The sequence below is a fragment of the Sardina pilchardus genome, chromosome 23, assembly GCF_963854185.1.
Source record: "Sardina pilchardus chromosome 23, fSarPil1.1, whole genome shotgun sequence".
NCBI classification, from domain to species: Eukaryota; Metazoa; Chordata; class Actinopteri; order Clupeiformes; family Clupeidae; genus Sardina; species Sardina pilchardus.
The window spans coordinates 3009456-3036278 of record NC_085016.1 but is presented as its reverse complement, the minus strand read 5'-3'; the positions used below and the strand labels follow the sequence as shown (position 1 = coordinate 3036278).

Here is a 26823-nt window from a genome sequence, read left to right as displayed (position 1 = left end):
AGAGCGAGGGGAAGGAAAACACTAAGATGGAGGTTGGCAGCCACCTTCACCGTCCCTCTCTCTCTGTCATACACACACACGTATCCGTCTCTCTCTGTCTCTCTCTGTCTCTCACACACACACACACACACACACACACACACACACACACACACACACACACACACACACACACACACACACACACACACACACACACACACACACACACACACACACACACACACACACACACACACACACACACACACACACACACACACACACACACACACACACACACACACACACACACACACGTATTCTTAGCCTCCGGCAGTAGCCAAATCCCATCCTCTGTTGCCAGATCTCCATTTTCTGTAATCTTGGCCGAGATATTCTGACAGTGAAACTAAACTCCTGCCTTGGCTTGCTATCCAGGCTACTTTAAGGTGGCCGCTATGTGTACTTGTGCTTGAGATTCATTTTTATAAAACAGGAATAGCATATTTATATAATCATTTACACATGGCAAGATTTATATAATGAATAGTTTGTTTGTGATATACAGAATGAAAATAAATTCATTGCAAGTTGTAAATACATCTTTGAGTTAGTAATTTCCTGTATACCCCTGTAAACGGAAGCACATCACCATCTTCTGGTCATAAGAGGTACTGACAGTATGAAGCAATTCACTTTATCCTCTGTAATAGTTTTGTTATTCTAAATGTTTGCACACATATTCAAAGAACATCCAATAACAGCATGAGCTACTGCTACTGAAAATAACACATTTACTCCGCAGTTATTTTAACTTTGTTTATTACAAGCAAATATACAGTTGTTTGCCATTAATAGCTACACAAAAGCTGGCAAAAATCCACATATATCTACAGATAACAATCTGTTAAAAACTGTATACAAAAGACCCCCAAACTGTACATTAATATATATATATTTATGTATATATATTTATATATTTATAACTACATATGCAACGCAGAGTGTACAGTAGTATACATACATTTAATCAGATTTTAAGTTAAGAGCAATATCGTGACGCGTTGTGCCAACGTATAGGAGAAAGAGACGCACATTCTGCTCCAATGTCAAGGCTGGCTTAGATGAGGCTTTGCTACGAGTCCAGGAAGCGGTACAGACAACAGACATTTATAGTAGTCTAGTATTTGGTCACACTTTTGTAGGAGTCCTCCAAAGTGTCCTCTGTTTCCAGATCGAGTGATCAGTGAGTTTATCCCCCTTTACAAACAGTGCATGTCAACATGACGTAAAACACAACGGAAAAGCAAAAACAAACAAACAAACAAACAAACAAACCCAGAGACAGCAGAACGTTAAAGCTATTACTTATCAGTTTATGCTCTGCCAAAGTTACACACACACAGATATAGGTTTTTTGTCCCCCTCAAAACTAATTTTGGTTACAAAACTGAAAATTAATACCCTAAAATAAATAAAGTCGGTAATATTCTCTTTTTTTCTTTTCAAATGTGAATACAAAAGTAGCAAAAAGTTGATTCTCTGAAGTTATAGAAAATATCGCATTTCAGATAATTCGGTGGAGCAGACGGAACGCTAGCCGTGGCGAGAGGACGTCGGCGAGAGCCCTGCGGTAGTGACCAGCTCTCTGGCTCTCGCCTCGCAGGCCCTCAGTAGCAACACAGGGCTCTTTTGCGCTCGCTCTCAGAACGCACTCTGAACGTGAGGAGAATGTTTCTTCCAACACTCCTCCGCTGTTGCGGCTCTCTGTCCAAGTCAGTTGCACTGTCAGGAGCAAAATGCCCTATCCTGTTTTACGGTGTAAAAGAGGACAGGGGTTGTGTTTTTGATACATTCAGAAATCCTGATGGTCATTCTCAGCAACACCACAGGTTAGATCATCTAAAAATGTGTACAGCCTCAATTTCTTTAAAATTACCTCATGCCATAACTGTTTTTTTACAGACACATTCCATAAATCAAAAACAGAGTGAAATAAAATCATAATAATAAAAAAAACTACATGCTCTAGCACAAGGAAGCAATGACTAGTAGCAAGACATCTGTGGCAAAACAAAGAAATGTAACTTCGGAGTTGTGATATATCTGTAATTACATTTCAAACAAATGCCTTTACTTTTATCTTACAGTTAAGTAACATATTTGAGAATGTTCTTGTTTTCGTTTCAAGTTTTTGAGTGGTGGCCATTACAGGTACTTCCTGTCACATGATGGGGCGGGGTTTATGCCCAGGTGCTGTGCGAGCGGCGCGCCACAGCGTTAAATAAAAGCAGACTCACACAGAGCGCTGGACGCGTCCGGCGGCAATCTCATGATAAAGCTGGATGACCACAGTGTTTCAAACCACAGGGCAGAGGAACATTCTCACAGTAAACATTTAAATGCGCTTGAAAAATGACCCCCCCAAAGTGACTGACGTCGTCCACATTCACTCGAGAACAGTTCGACAGCTTTGGACTGCGGAGTTGTCTTCCTGGCAAGGTTTCATTCATTCGTTTGTTCGATATTTGTAAACCTCGTCACATCGACATATTCCAAAACAATAATTAAAAGAAAAAAAAAAAACAATTCCAGAGTAATGACTTTGATTGTGGTTCTCTTACAATGCATTAGCTCCGCAACAATAAACAATGTTGTACAGTCTAATATGACCCCACATGACGTCACTAGCAAAAGCTCATCTGAAGGACTACAGCTGATACATTGCATGCCATAGCCACACCATATCAGACATTCCTTATAAAACCAAGGGTGCTAGTGTGGCTGGGTGTGTCTACGATGGAAGTGTGATGTACTGTATGAGTGTGTGTGTGTGTGTGTGTGTGTGTATGTGTGTGTTTATGTGCTGAGTAATAGCTCAAAGAGGACCTCAAGGCACCTACTGTCAAGCAGCTAAGAATCTTTACAGACAAGAGTAATTACACAATAACAAAACAATAACGCATCGCCACCTAAAATATCGTAATCGTAACACAATAGTAAAATAAAAACACATCGCCACCTAAATATCACCTCCATGTCTTTCTTACCCTGCCATCGTTAGTCATGACTCCAGTGAATGACCATAGGGGATGTGAGCTGAATGAACGAGTGAGTGAGTGAGTGGGCGGGTGAACGAGTGAATGAAGAACAAGCAGTGGTGGAGGTAGAGAAACAGAACAGGAGGAGAAGATCCAGGAAGGAGCGCACGGCTGCACAACAGAAAGCAAGGGAACAAGAGGAGAGACAAAAAACAAACAAACAAACATAAACAACAATAAATGATGATGATGGATGCATATGGAAAGCACACTGAGACACGGCAACACATTTTCAACAGTGCATGAGTGAGTGAGGCTGCGCACACAAACGTGAAAAGCTCACTTTCAGCATTCAGAGTAACGATCAATACCACCTGAAGCAGAGTAACTATCGATACCACCTAAAGCAGAGTTATTATCGATACTGCCCGCAGCAGAGTTACGCCACCTGAAGCAGACTTACTATCGATACCACAAAAAGCAGAGTAACTATCGATACTGCCTGCAGCAGAGTTACTATCGATACTGCCTGAAGCAGAGTAACTATCGATACCACCTAAAGCAGAGTTATTATCAATACTGCTGGAATCAGACTTACTATCGATACCACCTAAAGCAGAGTAACTATCGATACCACCTAAAGCAGAGTAACTATCGATACCACCTAAAGCAGAGTAACTATCGATACCACCTAAAGCAGAGTTACTATCGATACTGCCTTCAGCAGAGTTACTATCGATACCACCTGCAGCAGAGTTACTATCGATACTGCCTGCAGCAGAGTTACTATCGATACCACCTGCAGCAGAGTTACTATCGATACTGCCTGCAGCAGAGTTACTATCGATACCACCTGCAGCAGTCTGAAAATCGATGCTGCCAGCAGGTTCCGTTCGAGGGGTGAAGTGGACACGACACTCACACTGGGGAGCGATCTGGACCACTACGGCTCTGATGGACAACATGACCCGGTGAGTCATCACCCAGCGCCAGCGTCAGCCTCAGATGTCAGCCAATTCAATTGGAGGTCATCTGAGTAAGTTAGAGGTCGCCTACGCTACTGCTTGTGCTTGTGATAATACGCACGTGGACAACAGACACGTGGAGTAAAAAAGGTTGATTCTCTCGGCTCGTCACGGACGGCACACGTTGGATAAAGATGGATAAACTCATCCGATTGGACTGTGAGCGTGATATTTACATCCGCAATTATGACATCATCCAGTCGGCGGGTTGGGTAGCGGAGCCCTTCTGGATGTGGCGACAGTCGTGGGTCATGTGATCAGCCGTGGGTCATGTGATCTGGTCCGACTACACAGCCGTGGGTCATGTGATCAGCCGTGGGTCATGTGATCTGGTCCGACTACACAGCCGTGGGTCATGTGATCTCATCCCACTACACAGGCGTCCCTTAAGGCAGAATGGCTTGAGTCGTATAACGCCAGAGCACAGAGCTGACGGCTGCTGACTCCATTCTTTACGTCTATATGTATAATTGTATATGTATATCTATATGACTCCATTCTTAATGTCTATATGTATGTAAGGCAAAGAAACATGTACGAGTTGCTTGTTTTTTCTCCTTTTTTAAAACCTTTGGTTCCGTTGAGTGAGTAGGATTAGGGGGGAGAACGTTAATGTAACATTAAGGCATAACACAAGCTCTCATCTACACAGCCACACAGCGGCCTGGTGGAGCTAGTCTGATGGGGCTGCACTGCATATGGCCAGGACGTATAGGACACACACTCACACACACACACACACACACGTCTACGTACACACCAACACTGGTCACAGATCTAGCAGGCTGAAGTCTGCTGTAGTACCAATAGCGTACACTAGAGGGCACTGAAGGGACAAATGGGAACATTCAGTGTATCTGCTGCAGCTGAGCAACACAGCACGTGGTCCTGTTGGAACAGCGCCCTCTAGTGCAGCCAGAGGGGATCGCATTGCAGGAATTTGGCCCTTTGAAGATTTAGAGACAACAAACTAGCTGAACACTTCCAACACACACTGTAACTAGCTGTGAAGGCAACAGAGACCATTGGCTCCCTAAACCCAAACTAGTGTGTCGCAACACAAAAATCAGCCTTTTCCTTATTCGGAAAACAAGCTCCAAGTGTGTAGTCGGTGTTGCCTTGACAACAGTATTACAGCGTTTAACCAAGGGAAGGAAGAATGGCTTTGGGGCGCTCTCTCACACACACACACACACACACACACACACACGCACAAGACTACTGGACCCAGCGCTCCGCTCCGCTACGGTTCTACACGAGAGCTCTGGCGCTGCCCGGGCCTGCTGCAGTAACTTACAATGCAAATGCACTAGACAACGCTAGTCTCACGGCGTGTTCCGGGACAGCAGGTTTGCGCAAAGGCAACACCAGTTTGTTCTATAAAGAAGCAGGAAGAGAAGAACAAAAAGGGAGAACAAAGGAGAGCGAGGGAGGAGAGGAGTGAGGGAGGAGAGGAGAGGAGAGAAACAGAAGACAGAAAGCTCAGTCAGTTCAGGCACATGCAACACAGTGGAGCCGCCGCCTCTTATGATCATCACATCCAATCAGATAAGGGCTCTCTGAGGCCGGCAGCCAATCAGCATGGAGTAAGTTCTGTATATAGAGCCAATGTTTGCTTCAAGTAATGTCGCATGAACAGACATACAGTTAGAACAACAACAGAGACGAGGGAATGGGTGGCACTGACCAAAACACACACACACACACACACACACACAGAGAGAGCCACACAAACGCTAGAATGGCTGGGGAGTCTCTCTTGTGGCAGCAGAGCATGTGAACAAACCCCCTGGGTCCAGCTGCTAAAGATCACGCGTGCGCTTATGGAGAGGGGCGTTCGGCACGTCTGACACACTGAGTGTGTGTGTGTGTGTGTGTGTGTGTGTGTGTGTGTGTGTGTGAGTGTAAGGTGGAGGTGGTCCCTGGTCACTCTTTTCTCCATTCCTTCATTCCAACTAAGGCCTCGAAAAAGACAAAGTCCTGAGACTCCCTGGCCAGCCACCCATCTGGACAACACCGCCACTGAGTGGGTGGGGGAGGGAGTGGACTCCCTTAATGATACAGTTCCCACATGATACTGTGTGTGCGTGTGTGTGTGTGTGTGTGTGTGTGTGTGTGTGTGTGTGTGTTTTCTATTCGAGTTCTCTCTAAGAAAGAAGAAAGGCATAAACGTCCTGCAATGTGTGGCTGTGAGTGGTGGGTGGGTGTGTGAAGACAGGAGCCCAGGCCGAGTGGAACAAGAGTGAGTGTGTGTGCGTGTGTGTGTGTGTGGGCTGAGTAGGGGGGGGGGGGGGTCAGACGGAGGTCTCGGGGCCGGGGGCGCTGTAGGCGTAGGTGGCCCCAGAGAGGCGAGGGCTGTCGCCAAAGCGCAGGAAGGAGCTGAAGGTGCAGTAGTCTGGGCCCCCGCCCCCCCCACCCCCCCAGTGCGTGTACAGCAGTCTCTTTTTGGGAGGGGGGGGCTCAGACCTGCGAGGGGGGTTCTGTCCGAGTCCGTCCGAGCGCTTGGGCCCCCGGGGGGGGGCATGCAGGGACGTCATGGGCGTGAACTCCGACAGGTGGCCGTGGTACAACTTGTCAGCGTTCTGCAACGGAGGAGAGAGAGAGAGCCACGTGTCAGACAAACCATCAGCTCACACACACACACACACACACACACACACACCAAGACACGACGACCCACGCACAGGCACAAAAGCAGCAAATGCAACGCACACCAACCAGACAGGGCTTCAGATGGTGAACAGACTCTCAGGGTCACACGGGCCACCTTTTACAACCACATGACCAGCTCGCTGTGTTCTGATTGGTTGTGATCATTTGCCTACTGATGATTGACGTTCTCAATGGGAACGTACCAGAAATGTGTCTAGTACAGTACAGTACATGCATGCTGAAGAAGTACTGAGAGTCTTTACACACCATTTGGTACCCAAATCTGATACCCATGTTTATATAGCAAGCACAGTTGTTAGAGAGGCATATGATACATGCTGATACACACACACACACACACACACACACACAACCACGCTGAAAACCCACACCCAATTTGAAGAGCTCATTTGAGACAAATATCTCACTATGACTGAAGCATTTAAGCATTTTCCTTTATCTCACTGTCTATTTTAAAACTCCCCACTTAAGAGCATCACAGCTGAGTATCAGTCAGCTGACTCAGGGTAGGTCAGCACAGTCCACTCTAAACAGCGTCTCGGTCTCCTTGACAACAGTCCGCTCTGGTAAACAGCGTCTCGGTCTCCGTGACTCCTACGACACACGGTCAGTGCAGATCCATGTTGACCAACACAGAATGTGTGGCCTTGCTTGAGAAGAAAAGTTCCTCTGGTTGGTAGATCGCCATCTAGCAGTTTTGTCTTGCATTACCACTTCCAAGCACTAGATGGCAGTATTTGTTCTTGCTAAGTCCTGCAACTGTAATTATGGTAATTCTACTGACTTCAGTTGTAATAGCATGATCATAGTCTGTGGATTAAATTATCTTGGACAAAACTAATCTTTGTTGCCTCTGATTAAATCATTAGTGAACACAGATACACACACACACACACACACACACACACACACACACACACACACACACACACACACACACACACACACACACACACACACACACACACACACACACACACACACACACACACACACACACACACACACACACACACACACACACACACACACACACACACACACACACACACACAGAACACATAATAACAAAGTAGAACACATTGATTGAACAGTACCCATCACCTGTTTGATAAAAAATAAAGTATAAAACTTTGTGTGAAGCACAGCGAGTACATCACATATTTCTGATACCCACTGCACACCAAAACACACCCTCACCCAAGCCCCGTGCGTTCACTGCACACCACACACACCCCATACACCCCACACACACCCCACACACACCACACCAGGCCAAGCCGTACCCCAGCTGCAACGTTACCATGCCAACGGCTAGGCCTCGGAGGAGGACTGTGCTCCCTCTAGCAAAGAGTCCTGGCTGAACGTCAGAACCCCTTCAAAGTACATATCAGGGTTCCTCCTCTGTGGGTGAACACACACACACACGCACGCACACACACACACCCACACATACACACTTAAGCGTTACACAGTTGTCTGGAGAAGTGTGTGGATGTGGTCAGGGCTTTGGGCGGTGCCTGACCCAGCAGCCATCACTGCAGCCCCTGAGAGCCCAGCCAGCTGCCCTGGTGTCCCTGAAGCAGCAGTGGGCTCACGAGCCCTTCCTGAGCAACACACTCTGCAACACACACGCCGCGTTCACACACCGCTCCACCTCAGCCACACACACATCCAGCATCATGCCATAATATACTGTACACAAACACGGAACATGCCACGGCTCCTGCTCCGCACAGGAGAACCCCGCCGCAGGAGAACCCCGCTTCAGGACGAGGGTCTAGCGAGGGCACAGGGGAACCCGCCGCCAAGACATACTGAGGACCTACTGTAGTGCTCTGGGACATTAACCTTCACTTTAGCTACAAGCTCACTTCCTAGGTGTTGTGCTCACACTGCACACCTGCGTTGTGTGCAGGTGAGAACTTAGATAATCATGGAGTCCCCTAAAGGCTGATGTTGGATTTCTATTTAGCTGATAATAAATATTATAGAAATGCTGATCAATTTAAATCATGACAGAATCATAAATATTCTATTCAATATGGTGTTCTATTCTATTCTGTGAATATGGTGTTCTATGTTCTATTCAATATGGCGTTCTGTTCTATTCTATGAATATGGTGTTCTATGTTCTGTTCTGTTCTATTCTATGAATATGGTGTTCTATGTTCTATTTATCAATATGGTGTTCTATGTTCTATTCAATGTGGTGTCTTGACGTCCGTTCCCATGAACCCTGTGGAGACCCACACAGACACAGGAGCATGCAGAGGGGGGGTGGGGTGGGGTGGGTGGGGGAGGGGTGGAGCGATGTCGGAGTCGAGGGGGTCACCTCCTCTCCAGCTCAGAAACTGATGCTGCTGGAGGTCTGGGAGAGCATAAAGATGGTGGACTGCTCCGTCGTAAGGCACGCTCGCTTGGTCTGCCCCCACGCACACGCACGGAGCAGAGCCAGGTCACAGGTCAAAGGTTAGACACACGCGAGCAGAGGGCGAGGGAAGTTATCAGGCATCAGAAGCACAGAGAGAGGAGGAGAGAAGAGGAGAGGGGAGGAGAAGAGAGGAGAGGAGATGGAGATAAAGAGGAGAAGACAGCAGAGGGGAAGACTCGAGTCGTTAATTAAAATAGTTAACTGTTAGTTATCTCAAAAACACTGTTCATTAAAATAGTTAACTGTGAGTTATCTCAATAACACTGTTCATTAAAATAGTTAACTGTTAGTTATCTCAATAACACTGTTCATTAAAATAGCTAACTGTTAGTTATCTCAAAAACACTGTTGGCTAAGTGGAGTATAATATTACGTCATAATATCTCTAGGACATGATTTGAGTAATTAATTTACAAGTAATTTGAGGACACAATTTACATTTAACTTCCATCAAACCAATGCAAAGCATGCAAAATGTACTGTAGGCTTCCTCAAATTATTTCAAAGGTTTTCCTCTCTACAGCAGGGCCGTATTTCACAGAAGCTCTGTGCTGTCTGTGTGAGACCTGGGGAGACAGATTCGTAAATCCTTCAAGGAGAAATGAAGCTCGACTACAGGAGGACAGGAGAGCGGGGAACAGGGATTCATTTGTCAGGAAGGATAAACAAATGGAGCTTCTCCCAGGGGGCATATCTCATCCCGAAAACAAACAACTGGGAGAGCTGTTTGCTTCGTCTCCTCCTTTCACAAGATCACACTCACAAGCAACCTGCAGGAGTGAGTGCTATAGAGTCATCACACACACACACACACGCACACACGCACACACGCACACACACACACGCCATATGGGCCTCATTATAGAGAGGCAACGGCTCAAAACAGCCCAGGCAGAGAAGAACAGAGTCATCTCTACACGCACACACACACACACACACACACACACGGCACTTACTTCTAGGACACTGGGGACATATCCATGACGAACAAAAAGCTAAGTGCACATGTCGCAACAACCACGGTAAGTGACTGTTTGTCTAAAAACAGGCCATTGCTACTGTTACAGTTGAGCATGTATGGTCTACCTAAACACTAGCATCCACTGTAACAGTTACCTCAACACTAGCATCCACTGTAGCAGTAACACTACCATCCACTGTAACAGTAACACTAGCATCCACTGTAGCAGTTACCTCAACACTAGCATCCACTGTAGCAGTAACACTAGCATCCACTGTAACAGTTACCTTAACACTAGCATCCACTGTAGCAGTTACCTCAACACTAGCATCCACTGTAGCAGTAACACTAGCATCCACTGTAACAGTTACCTTAACACTAGCATCCACTGTAGCAGTTACCTCAACACTAGCATCCACTGTAACAGTAACACTAGCATCCACTGTAGCAGTAACACTAGCATCCACTGTAGCAGTAACACTAGCATCCACTGTAACAGTAACACTAGCATCCACTGTAACAGTAACACTAGCATCCACTGTAGCAGTAACACTAGCATCCACTGTAGCAGTAACACTAGCATCCACTGTAGCAGTAACACTAGCATCCACTGTAACAGTAACACTAGCATCCACTGTAACAGTAACACTAGCATCAACTGTAGCAGTAACACTAGCGTCCACTGGCTGCCTTCTATAACAGTTACCAAACTGCTTCCTCATAATGTGTCTCCATATTTACTTGTCTGCTCATTAGGTATTCACAAGAGATCACTATAGACTCTGGCTCATCAGCCTATCCGACCGCCTGGCGATTAATAGGAACCTTAAAAGCGGCTATACTGTCTATTTTCAACTGTTCAACAGACAGTGCATGAGAACTGTACAGTAAGCTCTGAGAGCATGAGAACTGTAAGCCCTGTGAAACCCATGTGGGTTAACCCACGACACACACGACCTCCTGCTAGAGACCCCAGTGTGTGTGTGTGTGTGTGTGTGTGTGTGGCGCTCACCTGAATGCGCTCGGTGGTGGTGGGCCAGAGGGCTCGGCACAGCACCTTCTTGACGACGTCGGGCAGCAGGCTGACCATGATGAGCAGGATGATGCTGAGCCAGGCCGGCCCGCTGGACAGCATCTGCATGAACACGTAGTACATCCTCTGGTAGTTCAGGAAGGGCCTGCACACACACACACACACACACACACACACACACACACACAGGTACAAGCACACGAACACACACACACACACACACACACACACGCAGGTACAATCACACGCACACACACACAGGTACAAGCACATAGACACACACAGGTACAAGCACACACACACACATACCCAAACATGCCCACAGACACACACACACACATCATCAATAACAGTGATGTGCACATTTATTTACAGTTGTGCACTGATGCGCCGGGTTAATTAATTATTGACATTAGTCCTGGTCTGGTCTCTTCTCCGTCCCGTTCTGAATCATATGCTGACTGGAATCCCAAAGCTCTCCAACAGTCTCGCATGTCTGAGTCATCTGCAGCTACGCTGAACGCTGGTGTGGTGACCGTGAGACTGAAGGGCAGATAACTACCCCTACTATACTGTACTGCACCACCATATGAACTCAAGCACAGAGGCACAGGGAGAGAGAGGGATAGAGAGGGAGATAGAGAGAGAGAGAGAGAGAGAGGAGAGGGAGAGATAGGTAGGGAGAGTGATAGAGACAGAGAGAGGAAAGATAGAGAGGTAGAGAGAGTGAATGAGAGAGACAAAGAGAGGAAATATAAAGAGGGAGAGTGAGTGATAGAGACAGAGAGAGGAAAGATAGAGAGGTAGAGAGAGTGAGTGAGAGAGAGAGAGAGGAAAGATAGAGAGGTAGAGTGAGTGAGTGAGTGAGAGAGAGAGAGAGGAAATATAAAGAGAGAGAGAGAGAGAGAGCGAGCAGCCTCACCAGATGATTCCTCCCCACAGCAGAGAGAAGATGACGTAGAAGAGCAGCGATCCCCAGATGACAAAGTGGTTTATCCACGTCCAGTAGTGGGTATCCAGCGCCAGCTGTGGAGCGGACCGACAGGGAACACACACACACACACACACACACACACACACACAGCAACAGGGAACACACACACACACACACACACACACACACACACACACACACACACACACACACACACACACACACACACACACAAACACACACACAAACACACACACACACACACAGCAACAGGGAACACACACACACACACACACACACACACACACACACACACACACAGGAACAGGAAGAGACACACACAACAGAGGGAGAGACAAACACACACACAACAGAGGGAGAGAGACACATAGCAAGACAGAGTTTTAAAAATCAAGGTAATGTGGTTATAAACCATCTTTAAATAAATGTTTAAATAATGTTTTACTTTGACAATGCAATCAAGATTCAGGCTCCATCACATCACATGACATGACATCACAGGCACAAGCCGCCACTGAGGCTGCAAATGACAGAGCCTTCGGCGTCTCCCACGGCAACACGGAGCAGTTACCTTGAGCGTGACGGTAAATACCAGCACAGTGAACACCAGCGTCCCGAACGTCCAGTTCCCAAACATCTGTGGACAGAAGCAGGACATCAGCACTCGTAAGACGGGGCGCGCACACACACACACACACACACTCTCCACACCACACACACAAACCTGGAAGCAGTGTTTCCAATCTGTGTTTACGTGGTAAAGTTTGTGTGGGCTAAACTGACCTACTTCTTCAAGAGCCGGTTGGGTCCTTCATCACAGGCCTGTGAACGGGCACTATGTCTCTGTGGACGGGCACTATGTCAGATTGGCAGCGCCTCGTAAATGTGCCACCGTCGGTGTCAAAACACATTTTTAATTCCGCTTTCCCCTAAATTTCAGAACAGGCGCTAATCCCCCCCATCAGAAGGGCTTGTCGCTAACGCTAGGCTAACGCTATGTTTACAAAATGAGCTAATGGATTGGCCGCGACCCTGACCCCCTGTCTCAAGGTCAGGGTTGTTTTTAGCCGCGTCCCGCTGAGCCGCCGCCCCCACTGTGCGCTCGCGGCGGCCCGAGTCTGACCGGCCGGCGTTCCAGAAGCTTCCTTTGTGCCCCGAGCGACACCAGAACCCCTTTCACAGCGCGCGGGCCACACAATGACAGCGAAACACTGTGTCTACTCTGGAGCGTGTGGTCATCACCCAAACATCATGTACTCAGCAGGGGGAGGGAGGGGGGGGGGGGGGGGGGGTTGGTGGGGGGTGTGTGAAGAGAAGCGGCCTTGGCAGGCCATGCTGCTCCTTCAAGAGAGTGTGTGTGAGAAGCACAAGGGCCACAACAACACGTGGGAATATGGACCGCGTCTACAGGTGACTCATACACACTATCATGGCGTGGAGATGGACCGCGTCTACAGGTGACTCATACACACTACCATGGCGTGGAGATGAAGGTGACCATGGTGGACACAACGGACAGAACTAACATACTTACCCAGCGTTTTGTTTAGTGAGTATTTAGAAACCTGTGCAAGGGCAGATGACACTTGATATCATACTGTACACTCACTATCCCGTCAGATAGTCCTCCGTAGACAAATGCACTAAATGTCACGTTAGCACCATGACGTTAGTGTTTGTTCACCCAATTTCAGCAGGCGCATGTTTTGTGATTGGCACAGGTTGGCATTAATGGCGCCGTGTGAGCTGGCTGGTCATTTGCCCTTGCAGTGGGAGGGGGCATGGTGCCCCCTGGTGGTCATGAGGACTAGCGATGACTGGACTGGTTATACGGGTCATGAGCGGAGCCTCCGGGTGAGGGGTTTAGCCACAACCGCCGAACGAGAAACACACACACACACACACTCACACACACAAACAACATGGAGTCCTAGATTAGGTGAGCTACTGACATACAGTGGGGGGTGTAGGGAGACATGGAGGCGGATGTTCTACCTAAGGAACAACACGGTTCTTTAGCACCGAGAACAGACGGCATATGGAGTCTGTGAGTGTGTGTGTGTGTGTGTGTGTGTGTGTGTGTGTGTGTGTGTGTGTGTGTGTGTGTGTGTGTGTGTGTGTGTGTGTGTGTGTGTGTGTGTGTGTGTGAGTGTGTGTGTGTGTGTGTGTGTGTGTGTGTGTGTGTGTGTGTGTGTGTGTGTGTGTGTGTGTGTGTGTGTGTGTGTGTGTGTGTGTGTGAGTGTGTGTGAGTGTGTGTGTGTGTGTGTGTGTGTGTGTGTGTGTGTGTGTGTGTGTGTGAGTGTGCCTGTGTGTGTGTGTGTGAGTGTGTGTGTGTGTGTGTGTGTGTGTGTGTGTGTGTGTGTGTGTGTGTGTGTGTGTGTGTGTGTGTGAATGCCTGTGTGTGTGTGTGTGTATGCCTGTGTGTGTGTGTGTGTGTGTGTGTGTGTGTGTGTGTGTATGTGTGTGTGTGTGTGTGTGTGTGTGTGTGAATGCCTGTGTGTGAGTGTGCCTGTGTGTGTATGTGTGTGTGTGTGTGTGTGTGTGTGTGTGTGTGTGTGTGTGTTTGTGTGTGTGTGAATGTGTGGATGCCTGTGTGTGTGTGTGTGTGTGTGAGTTTTGAGGAGGTGAAGTGTTACTGGTACCTACATGAGATGACGGGTGGTTACGCAATGAGAGTATGGAGGAGGAGGAGGAGGAGGAGGAGGAGGAGGAGGAGGAAGGGGCGGAACAGTAAAGAACTAAAAGCTGTGACAGACAGATAGGGACAGGCTTACCATCTGTGTGTTGGTTGTCATTAGCTGAGGAAAAGGAAGAGAAGCAAAAAGAAACAGCAAAACAAAGAAGGTAAGAGGAGAGGAAGAAGAAGAGAGAAAAACAAAGAGAAAAAAAAGAAATAAAAATGAAGGAGGTAAAAATATAAGAAAATAAATTAGGATGTTACAGAGAACTCAAAACTCAAACCAGGCACAAGAGCCAATCAAAAAAGGTTAATATGGCGGAACTCAAAACCAAGGGCACAGAAGAAGATGCCAGCAACCCAACCATGCTGCAGTGTCCCACGATATGGATGAGCCCTGCTTGTGGAAACGTGTATCAGCCTGTATTAGCCACACACACACACGCACACGCTCACACACGCTCACACGCGCTCACACTCACACACGCGCTTGCACTCGCACACGCACACGCACACGCACACGCACACGCACACGCACACGCACACGCACACACCAGCCAGTTTCTCTTACCAATCACACACATTCCAGCAAGGACAGTATTTACAAGCTTCTGTTAATCTTGGTTTCCAACACATGCATGTATACTACTGACAATTATTGTGCACATGCTCTCACACACACACACACCAACACCCTTATCCACACACACACACACACACACATACACACAGGGATACCATTTAACAATGTTGTAACCATACTGTACATACACCATACACACACACACACACACACACACACACACGCTACCCATCCAGCAGCACTACTGCAAGCGAGCACATCCACGCTTAATGGCGTCTTTCTGATGAGGAAGTTATGAGCTGATCATAGCAGCGCATGGATAGTTCAAACAACAACAAAAAAGAGCCAAAGAAACAAATTCACAAACATCTTCTGTGCTGACCGGTGACTACACACACACAAGCACACACGCACACGCACACACACACAGGTATGCTACCTGTCCGTTGCTGGTGAAGGTGGTGTTGTCGAAGAGGAAGAAAGCACCAAAGAAGAAGACGACGGCGTCGAACACCCCCAGGAAGGTCCAGTAGACGAAGATGGGCCAGCGCAGCAGAGAGTTCTTAGCTATGTCCCTGTGGGGAGAGAACACACACACCATCAGTACACACACACACACACACACACACACACACACAATCAGCACACACACACACACACACACACACACACACACACAATCAGTACACACACAGACACACACACACACACAATCAGTACACACACACACACACACACACACACACACACACACACACACACACACACACACACACACACACACACACAATCAGTACACACACAGACACACACACACAATCAGTACACACACACACACACACACACACACACACACACACACACAGACACAGACACACAGGTCTCTGTGGGGAGAGAGAGCACATAAACTACATCAACACACACACACACACACACACACACACACGAGTAGTGTTCTCAATGCTGGAGTTGATGTGTAGAGACACTGAGGACACTTCCATCAAAGTTTCCTGCTGTGTTGAGCCTTTTAGTGTTCTAAAAATAGCCATTTTGACGCGATCATGTATCAAAATAGTAGTCCCCTACTACCATTCCCATTCAAAACACCGTTTGACTCGAAAACAACAACAACATGGAGCTTAAAAGTGCCGCTTCCGACGTAAACGAAAGTCTGACATTCACAAACATACCCTGAGATGCATTTTGGCAAGAGTTATGCGTTAAGAAATCAGGCGGGCTAATAAAACCCCAAATGAGTGGAAATGTGAGGAGCCGCACTCTACAGTCGATTAGTACAGGCACTCCATCCTGCCCACTCCATCCTGCCCACTCCTCCTGCCGGCGCGGAGACACAGCCGACACCAGATACCCAGCAGCCCCCTCGGAGCGCCTGATTCAGCGTCTCGTCTGACTGGACACACAAAAGGCTTCCGTTGAGGCGTAACGCCAGACGGCGTAACGCCAGACGGCTAGCGCTTAGCTTAGCTACAGCACGATTGAGTTATAGTGATGGATGGGGCTGGTAGCCCTCTCACTGTCCCATTCAGAGAAATCAGGAAGCTCCCCACACACACACACACACACACACACACACACACACACACACACACACACACACACACACACACACACACACACACACACACACACACACACACACACACACACACACACACACACACACACACACACACACACACACACACACACACACACACACACACACACACACTACAGTCATAATATGGAGACTGCTCAAAACAAGCTTTGGTTTTTCGTTTTTTTTCCCCAAACTGCTTGATCAGTGTGTGTGTGTGTGTGTGTGTGTGTCCATTTGTACCCTGGTGTCTTGTGAGAGTCCTCCTCTAGTTGGCATGCGGGCTGGCTGGCCAGGCCCCTGTGTTTGCTCTGAGGTGACCCCAATGTTATCTCCGACCCAACAGAACAATATCATTTTCCAATTATGGCGGCGGCCGCTTTGTGCTTATCGAACTAGCGTGGCGGGGAGACGAGTGCAGGAGCAGCTCACGAGTAAATTACGGAGCGCCATTATCTCGCCCTCTCATCTGCCGCTACGCACTACGGGCCTCTACCTTCACTGCCCAGACACACGCCAAAACGTCTTCATCCTAGAACAATCCAGAAACCAGCTGCGAGCCCAAACGTCTTTATCCTAGAACAATCCAGAAACCAAAAAGTTATGGATGGATTTCTCTGAAATTGTCAGCGAAGGTCTGAAATGACCCAAGAAAGAAACGAGTGTGAGAGTGGGAGTGATCCGGATCACTATCTGGTTCCAGGAGGCGGTTATGTTTTCGCTTGAGGGGTGTGTTCTCACCTGTGCAGTAGGGGTGTGTGTTCTCACCTGTACAGTAGAGGTGTGTGTTCTCACCTGTAGAGTAGGGTGTGTGTTCTCACCTGTAGAGGGAGGGGTGTGTGTTCTCACCTGTAGAGGGAGGGGTGTGTGTTCTCACCTGTAGAGGAAGGGGTGTGTGTTCTCACCTGTAGAGGGAGGGGTCTTTGCGCAGGATGTCCATGTTGATGTGCTGCTCGATCAGACTGTACAGCAGGATAGGCAGCGACGTGAAGCTGATATTGTAGAGGGTCAGATATGCTGTATCGTACAGAGGCTACACACACACACACACACACAGAGAGAGAGACAGACAGCCATCGGCCTCAGGCAATGCAACGCAAGAATGACCAATTCAAATCAGCCTAAATGAAATTAGGCTGAAGCACTGAGAGATGCCCAAATTAGGGCTGAACCCGACTCCTAACTCCCCAGCTGCATCTCAAGTAGTCAATACAGTGGCTGGATGGGATGAGCATTGGCCCAAAACAACAACCAAAGCCTTGCCCTCAAACACGACCCCCCACTGGTGTGTGTGTATGTGTGTGTGTGTGTGTGTGTGTGTGTGTGTGTACGTGTATGCATGTGTGTGTGTGTGTGTGTATGCATGTGTGTGTGTATGTGTATGCATGTGTGTGTGTGTGTGTGTGTGTGTGTGTGTGTGTGTGTGTGTGTGCTGCTATGTAGGCCTGCATGCTTGGCGTGTCCAAGAGCTTTCTCCTGATCTCCCCGAGAGGCCTGCTGACGCGTGTGGACTCAGACGGAGCAGTCGTCAAGTGTCAGCTTTAATTAGACACACACACACACACACACACACACACACACACACACACACACACACACACACACACACGGGTCACAACAAGCGGAGAGCACGCAGCTGATCTGGGCTCTGCAGCTGGGGCATGTGGGGGCTGTTATTAGACCCTCAGCTGTAGGCAGCGTCCATCAACGTCCAGTCTGACCGACACACACACACACACACACAACACACTGGCCGTTACCTGCTGGGAGAAGCCGCAGAAGAACTGGTACAGGAACTGGGGGAAGATGAAGCACACATTCTGCAGGATGGACAGAGAGAAGAGAAGAGAAGAGAAGAAAGAGAGAGAGAGAGAGAGAGAGAGAGAGAAAGAGAGGGGGAGAGAGAGAGCACACAAAAACACTGTTTGAATGGTTTACCGGTGGCACATGGAAAGAGGCTAGCGTCAAGCCTTCTGGGAAACAGGCTATAAATAGCAAGGTGTACAACACTATCATCTCTCTCTCTCACGCAACAGAGAGGGAGGGAGGGAGCGAGGGAGAGAAGGAGGGCAGGAGAGAGAGAGAGAGAGAGAGAAGGAGCACACTGACCTAGTATTGTCAGTGATGTATGATCTCAGAGAGGCCATCTACAGTATGCTGCCTCTGCTCATTACAGTAGAGTGCTGATTTCTCTTATAGCCATAGATCTATTACGCAAATGATGCACACTATAACCTAAAGCTCGTCCTTATTTAGCCGTAGGGCTTTTTTTTTTGTGGCGCTGCTGCAGTTCCCCTAGAGACAGATGAATCCCCAGAATCAATTACCCCTCCGCCGCCACCTCCTCCTCCCCCTCCTCCTCCCCCTCCACCTCCTCCTCCTCCTCCCCCTCCTCCGCCACCTCCCCCTCCACCTCCTCCGCCACCTCCCCCTCCTCCGCCACCTCCCCCTCCACCTCCTCCGCCACCTCCCCCTCCTCCGCCACCTCCCCCTCCACCTCCTCCGCCACCTCCCCCTCCTCCGCCACCTCCCCCTCCACCTCCTCCGCCAGCCTCCCCCTCCTCCTCCTCCTCCCCCTCCTCCTCCTCCTCCCCCTCCACCTCCTCCGCCAGCCTCCCCCTCCTCCTCCTCCTCCCCCTCCTCCTCCACCTCCCCCTCCTCATCCACCTCCTCCCCCTCCTCCCCCTCCTCCTCCACCTCCCCCTCCTCATCCACCTCCTCCTCCTCCTCCTCCGCCACCTCCCCCTCCTCCTCCTCCTCCTCCTCCTCCGCCAGCTTCCCCCTCCTCCTCCTCCTCCTCCTCCGCCAGCTTCCCCCTCCACCTCCTCCTCCTCCTCCTCCTCCTCCTCCACCTCCACCTCCTCCTCCGTCCTGGCGAGCGCTCACCTTGTAGAAGAAGTACTGCACGAGCTCAGCGATGCGGATGTAGTAGTAGTGCCCGTGCACCAGCAGCATCTTCTTCAGGTGCTTGAACTTGGGATGGCGTAGTCGCTGTTCCGCGCCGCCTGCCGCCCCTCCTTACCCATCACGCCTACGAGAGAACAGGCAGAAAGGCATTCTGGGTCATGTTTGTAGGAGAGTACAGGCAGAAAGGCATTCTGGGTCATGTTTGTAGGAGAGTAGAGGGAGAAAGGCATTCTGGGTCATGTTTGTAGGAGAGTACAGGCAGAAAGGCATTCTGGGTCATGTAGGGACAGGAAGGCATTCTGGGTCGTGTCTGTAGGTGTCTGGTGTGCAGAGGTCAGAGGTCAACAATCCTCCCCAGTCCCTGACTCATCTCTCAGCACAGAGAGCAGGCCATTCAGAAAGGCCATCTGACCCAGTTTAACACCGCAGACACACGTCTAAAAGCATGACAATAATGTATTTTTACAGTTTAATACCGCAGACACACGTCTAAAAGCATGACAATACTGTATTTTTACAGTTTAATACCGCAGACACACGTCTAAAAAGCATGACAATACTGTATTTTTACAGCTTAATACTGCAGACACACGTCTAAAAAGCATATATTGAGGCAGGTATGGGGGTAGTAGCCAATGGCTGACCTTAATGTGCTACTGTGTGTGTGGGGGCGGTACACACTCTTGGTTGCTTGGTTGCATGGTTGCTAGGTTGCATGGTTGCTAGGTTTTTGTTTGACACTCACCAATGCCCACGTGGGCTTCTAGAATCATGCTGACATCATTCGCTCCGTCTCCAATGGCCAACGTGATTGGATGTTCTTTGGAAGCCTTGATCAGTTTTACAATCTGCAAGGACAAAAATAAACCCGTTTGAAATACGTCAGACAGAGACACAGGCTGGTGATGCGGAGGAGGTAGCTCACTCTACCCTGGTCTCTCTCTCTACAGTATAGGAGGTAGCTCATTGTACCCTGGTCTCTCTCTCTACAGTATAGGAGGTAGCTCACTCTACCCTGGTCTCTCTCTCTACAGTATAGGAGGTAGCTCATTGCACCCTGGTCTCTCTCTCTACAGTATAGGAGGTAGTTCATTGTACCCTGGTCTCTCTCTCTACAGTATGTCCTTCCCTTTGGGACCAAGTTAGTCAGCGATGCCATTAGAGGGACATCTTTTGTGCCCAATTAGGCGCTAGCCGTTCTCCCATCCAAGGGCTTACGCGCCCAGAAGCAGTGGCAGACCAGTGAATGAGGAGAGGATGTGCGGGGAGAAAAGGGAGTAGGTGTGCATCTGTGTGTGTGTGTGTGTGTGTGTGTGTGTGTGTGTGTGTGTGTGTGTGTGTGTGTGTGTGTCCGTGGTGGGGGTTGTTGCTGGTTGGACCTGGCTGTCAATATGAGCAAGTGGGTGCTGGAGGGAGAGTGGGTCTTCTCTCCCTTACTACTCTCATTCACACACTCTTTCCTTCTCTCTCTCTTTCTCCACACACACACACACACACACACACACACACGCACTGTGGAAGTGCCGCTGGAGAGAACACTAGCTCCAAATTCACCTCACGTTCATATTCACCTCTTGGCACGGCAGCAGAAATGGGTCAAGCAGCCCTGGAGCGAACCTACCGGCTGAACCACACACACCACACACACACACACACACACATTCACCACACAACCACCTACTGGCTGAACCACACACACACACACACACACACACACCTACGAGCTGAACCATTCTCCTCCTCATTGACCCAACAAGCCTGCTCGTTAGTGACCGGCCGCTAGCACTGACCTGGTTGTGGACTAGATGACTAATATGCGTCCAATACACAGATGCTGACCGTCCAGCTTATTATTATTTATTATTTATTACATGTAAACATGTAATAATAGAGCGTCCAGGACACATGTAAACATGCAATAATAGCTGGAGCCGTCATCATCATTATCTTCATCACTGGCCACCTCCACTTCCTCCTCCTACACAACAGCTGCTTCTCTCCATCTTCACTCCTCCGTTCTTTGCTTACTGTATTCCCGCTATCCACACTCTTAATCACAGAAGCATCGCAGCATTATGTTCTTCTGATCCATATAGAACATGTCTGGTATATCATGTATCCCGTACGCTTAGTAACTATTTAGTAGGTTCTTCTGATCTGTATAACATGTCTGGTATATCATGCATCCTGTACGCTTCGTAACTGTTTAGTATGTTCTTCTGATCCGTATAGAACATGTCTGGTATATCATGCATCCTGTACGCTTAGTAACTATTTAGTAGGTTCTTCTGATCTGTATAACATGTCTGGTATATCATGCATCCTGTACGCTTAGTAACTGTTTAGTATGTTCTTCTGATCCGTATAGAACATGTCTGGTATATCATGCATCCTGTACGCTTAGTAACTATTTAGTAGGTTCTTCTGATCTGTATAACATGTCTGGTATATCATGCATCCTGTACCCTTGATAACTGTTTAGTATGTTCTTCTGATCCATATAGAACGTGTCTGGTATATCATGCATCCGGTACGCTTGATAACTATTTAGTATGTTCTTCTGATCTGTATATAACATGTCTGGTATATCATGCATCCGGTACACTTGTTACCGTCCCGTGATGCTAAACACACATTTATTTCCACTCTAACAGATGTCTGGGGTGAAACACTGTTAGTCTGCTCTGAGAGGAAGCACTTCAATACTGATGCACACATTACTCATTGGTGCTGTGTACAACATTAATATCTACTGGCTGAGCATCTAGTTCAGATACACACACACGGACAGAAGTAGCAGTCGTAGCAGGAGTGTGAACACAGGTACAGGTGGAGCACACCTTGATGACATCACCCCCAGAGCTCCTGGGGCGACTAAGGCTGCAGCAGCAGCAGGTGCTGTGTGGGCGTACTGGAGGGGGGGGTCGTGATGTCACTGGGCTTTAATTGGGCAGATGCCAAAGGGCAGAGAACTAGAGGAGAGGAGTGTGTGTGTGTGTGCGCGTGTGTGCGTGCGTGCGTGCGTGCGTGCGTGCGTGTGTGCACCTGTGCTTTCTCAAGACGGGCCATGCGTAAATATGAGTGTTAGTGTGTGTGTGTGTGTGTGCGCACCTGTGCTTTCTGTAGAGGGGCCATGCGTAAACATGAGTGTTAATGTGTGTGTGTATGTGTGTGTGTGTGTGTGTGCGTGCGCACCTGTGCTTTCTGTAGAGGGGCCATGCGGCAGCAGAGCACAGCGCTGCAGTTGCGGCAGATCTCCAGGAAGATCTCCTTGTGTGTGTGCGTGTGTGTGTGTGTGTGTGTGTGTGTACCTGTGCTTTCTGTAGAGGGGCCATGCGGCAGCAGAGCACAGCGCTGCAGTTGCGGCAGATCTCCAGGAAGATCTCCTTGTAGTTGCCCGTGCTGCCATTATTGCCCTCCTGTGGGGGCTTTAGAACCGCCGACAGCGTCGCCCCGTCGATGATCAGACCGTAGTCCTGGAACTCGTTGGACAGACTGCCAAGACAAAAGACACAAAACACACACACACACACACACATACACATTTGATTAACTCTTACCATCATATTGGATGGGAGGACAAACAAAGAAAAACAGCTTCTTCACATATTTTCACATCATATGCTGTCGATACACTATAGATGTTTATGTGTAGTGCAATATGTTGAGGGTAAATGCATTATTAATTGTGTTAGTGACAGTTCAGTGAATTTGGGTCTTTCAGCCATCTGGACACACATATGCACCCTGAATATGCCTTTTATATGGCTCAGCCTACAGTACAGTATATGCCTTCTATACGCCTTATGCCTATATGCCTTTTATACGCCTTTTACCTACAGTACAGTATATGCCTTTTATATGCCTTCTGCCTATATTCCTTTTATATGCCTTATGCCTATACTATATGCCTTTTATATGCCTTTTCATTGTGTACATGTTACATTTTTTAACATTAAGACTGAAAATTTGCATATCCTGTGCCGGTTTCTGCATGTTTATATTGTGCAGACAGTATAAGAGCATGCATTTAAGTGCACACCTTAACGTGTGTGTGTGTGTGTGTGTGTGTGTCTGTTTAATATGTGTATATGTGCACGCCTGCTCACCATGAGAATGTGTTCCATGTCATTCTGCCGTGATTATGTGTATGTGTGTGTGTGTGTGTGTGTGTGTGTGTGTGTGTGTGTACCCTGAGAAGGTGTCGCAGGTCATGCTGCCGTGATGGCGCAGCACGGTCCGGCTGAGGTCGTGCAGGACATCGTGTGTGTGTGTGTGTGTGTGTGCACTGAGAAGGTGTCGCGGGTCATGCTGCTGTGGTGGCGCAGCACGGACGTCACGCGCGCACGCGCGCGCGTGTGTGTGAGTGTGTGTGTGTGTGTGTGTGTACCCTGAGAAGGTGTCGCGGGTCATGCTGCCGTGGTCGTGGTGGCGCAGCACGGTGCGGCTGAGCTCGTGCAGGACATCGTGGAGGCTCTGCTCCTCCGTGCGCTTGGTGGTGAGCTCCAGGATCTGGGTGCTGCGGCGGAACAGCTTGCTGGCGTAACACGTCGCCGCCGCCGTCTCCATCTTGTCCCCCGTCAACACCCACACCTTCATGCCCGCCTTGTGCAGCGACTCGATGGTGTCCGCCGCCTTGTCCTGCAGCCTGGGGGGGCAGAGGTCAAAGGTCAAAGGTTAGCACCCTACACCTTCATGCCCGCCTTGTGCAGCGACTCGATGGTGTCCGCCGCCTTGTCCTGCAGCCTGGGGTCAAAGGTGAAAGGTTAGCCACTCTGAGGGGTGAGACAGTAAGTGCTTTGGGTGCTTCATACTGTACATGCAAAATGTTGGTGGTGGTGTTGTTGAGTGACACATACACTGACTGACTGACTGACTGAGTCGACCAACCGACCGACCGGTCCAATTTTTTCACATGTGGTGTAGCCAGCTCCATTGACTACAGTGGAAGCTAAATGTTGCCATCTATGCTCCAGGAACAATACAGTTCAGTTCCATGACTGGAATAGCCTGAATATACGCCAACACCTGTGTAATCACACCATCCAATCACACTACAAGACTTGGGTGTGTCTCTGCATGACTGGGTACTATTGCAAAACAATGCACAGATTCACACACCTGATCAAGGACACACACACACACACAGACACACAGACACACACACACACACTCTGTATCTTGTTGGTTGTTGTGTTTGGGCTGGCGAGCGCTGTGAGAGCGAGCTTGACTCTGGATGGGTTATAAATATCTCATTGTTCCCCGCAGGCAGTTTAGGCTCACAGAGGTGCTGCCAGGCTACGGCAACAAATGAGGGACAAGTAGTGCGGGCGCACAAACAGCCTGCAGTCTGGCTGGACATCCATCGCCAACACAAGGCATCAGTTAAAACAGCACCCACAACAACTGCACCCACAACACTGTACAGCGTATAGAGTTTATTCACACACACATCTGCATGTGCCTCAGTCAACACTACTGCTGTACAGCATGCAGAGTTTATTCACACACACACACACACACATCTGCATGTGCCTCAGTCAACACTACTGCTGTACTGCGTATAGAGTTTATTCACACACACACACATCTGCATGTGCTTCAGTCAACACTACTGCTGTACAGCGTATAGAGTTTATTCACACACACACACACATCTGCATGTGCCTCAGTCAATAGCGGTCCCATCTAACAGATGTATTTATTTAACAGCTTTAGTGTCTAGTGTAGAGAGGTGTTGTCCAGGTCATGGAAATAACGATTGGAGGATGGAGAAAACAAGACTGTGTGTGTGTGTGTGTGTGTCAGGGAGAGAGAGTAGGGGTGCAGTGGTGTGGGTAATTGGGGCTTGGTGAAGGCCAATGTCACAGTGGCTGGCCATCTCTGGAATTGAGCAAAGATGCAGTTAAGAACCACAGCTCACACAAGCACCTCTACACATGCCAGCAGCAGCGTTATTCTCACACACACACACACACACACACACACACACACACACACACACACAGGTCCCAACACTACACAACCACCTCTACACATGCCAGGAGCAGCATTAAACTCTGTCTCTTGTGTGCGTGTGTGTTTGTGTGTCCTATCCCCCTGTAATAGAAGTGAATGCCCTCATTGCCATAGGCTGTGTGTGTGTGTGTGTGTGTGTGTGTGTGTGTGTGTGTGTGTGTGTGTGTGTGTGTGTGTATGTATGTACAGTATATGTATGTGTGTGTGTGTGTGTGTGTGTGTGTGTGTGTGTATATATGTGTGTGTGTGTGTGTATATATGTGTGTGTGTGTGTGTGTGTGTGTGTGTGTGTGGCTACCTGTCCTCCACGGCGGTGGCCCCCAGCAGGATGAAGTCCTTCTCGATGTTGTCGTAGGCCTCGGACAGCTTCTTGTCCCGGTCCTGCAGAGCCAGCTTAGCGCTGTTCAGCTGATAACACACCTCCTCGTACTCTACGGGACTCAGCTTCTTATAGGCCACACACAGCGTACGCAGACCCTCCTGTGTGCAGAGAGAGAGAGAGAGAGAGAGAGACACAGAGAGAGAGAGGGAGAGAGAGAGAGAGAGAGAGACACAGAGAGAGAGAGGGAGAGAGAGAGAGAGAGAGAGAGAGAGAGACAGAGAGAGAGAGAGAGAGAGAGACGTCGTTATTATGGGACTCAGCTTCTTATACTGTACCATACACAATAGGAAAAGTTTTTTTCTTTTTAAATAACATAAGGAACGCAGTAATATTTTAAAAAAGATTTAAAATCTAATTGAATGGAGGATTTGGAGAGTCGTGACACCCCTAGTCATGATCCGGTGTTCCCTCGTCCCACCAGAGTATATCAGAGCACCCGTGGAGATGTGGGCTCACACACACTCATATCAGAGCACCCGTGGAGATCTGTGCTCACACACACACTCCTCTATGGCTCGGTAAGGGCAGCCCCCCCCCCTCCACCCCCGGGGGTAT

General features: G+C 48.7%; 1 protein-coding gene across 1 annotated transcript in view; it reads right to left on the bottom strand.

Moving 5' to 3' along the window:
• Window positions 1–797: 797 nt before the first annotated feature.
• atp11a (ATPase phospholipid transporting 11A) overlaps window positions 798–26823 on the bottom strand; it is an 83184-nt gene continuing 57158 nt past the window's right edge. Inside the window, 13 exon segments of the mRNA XM_062527227.1 lie at window positions 798–6630; window positions 11129–11294; window positions 12072–12175; window positions 12676–12741; window positions 15804–15939; window positions 17867–17994; window positions 18722–18781; window positions 19848–19942; window positions 19945–19992; window positions 20614–20716; window positions 23180–23363; window positions 24259–24516; window positions 26185–26366. Coding sequence (XP_062383211.1) covers window positions 6343–6630; window positions 11129–11294; window positions 12072–12175; window positions 12676–12741; window positions 15804–15939; window positions 17867–17994; window positions 18722–18781; window positions 19848–19942; window positions 19945–19992; window positions 20614–20716; window positions 23180–23363; window positions 24259–24516; window positions 26185–26366 — 1818 coding nt within the window. The 3' untranslated portion in view covers window positions 798–6342.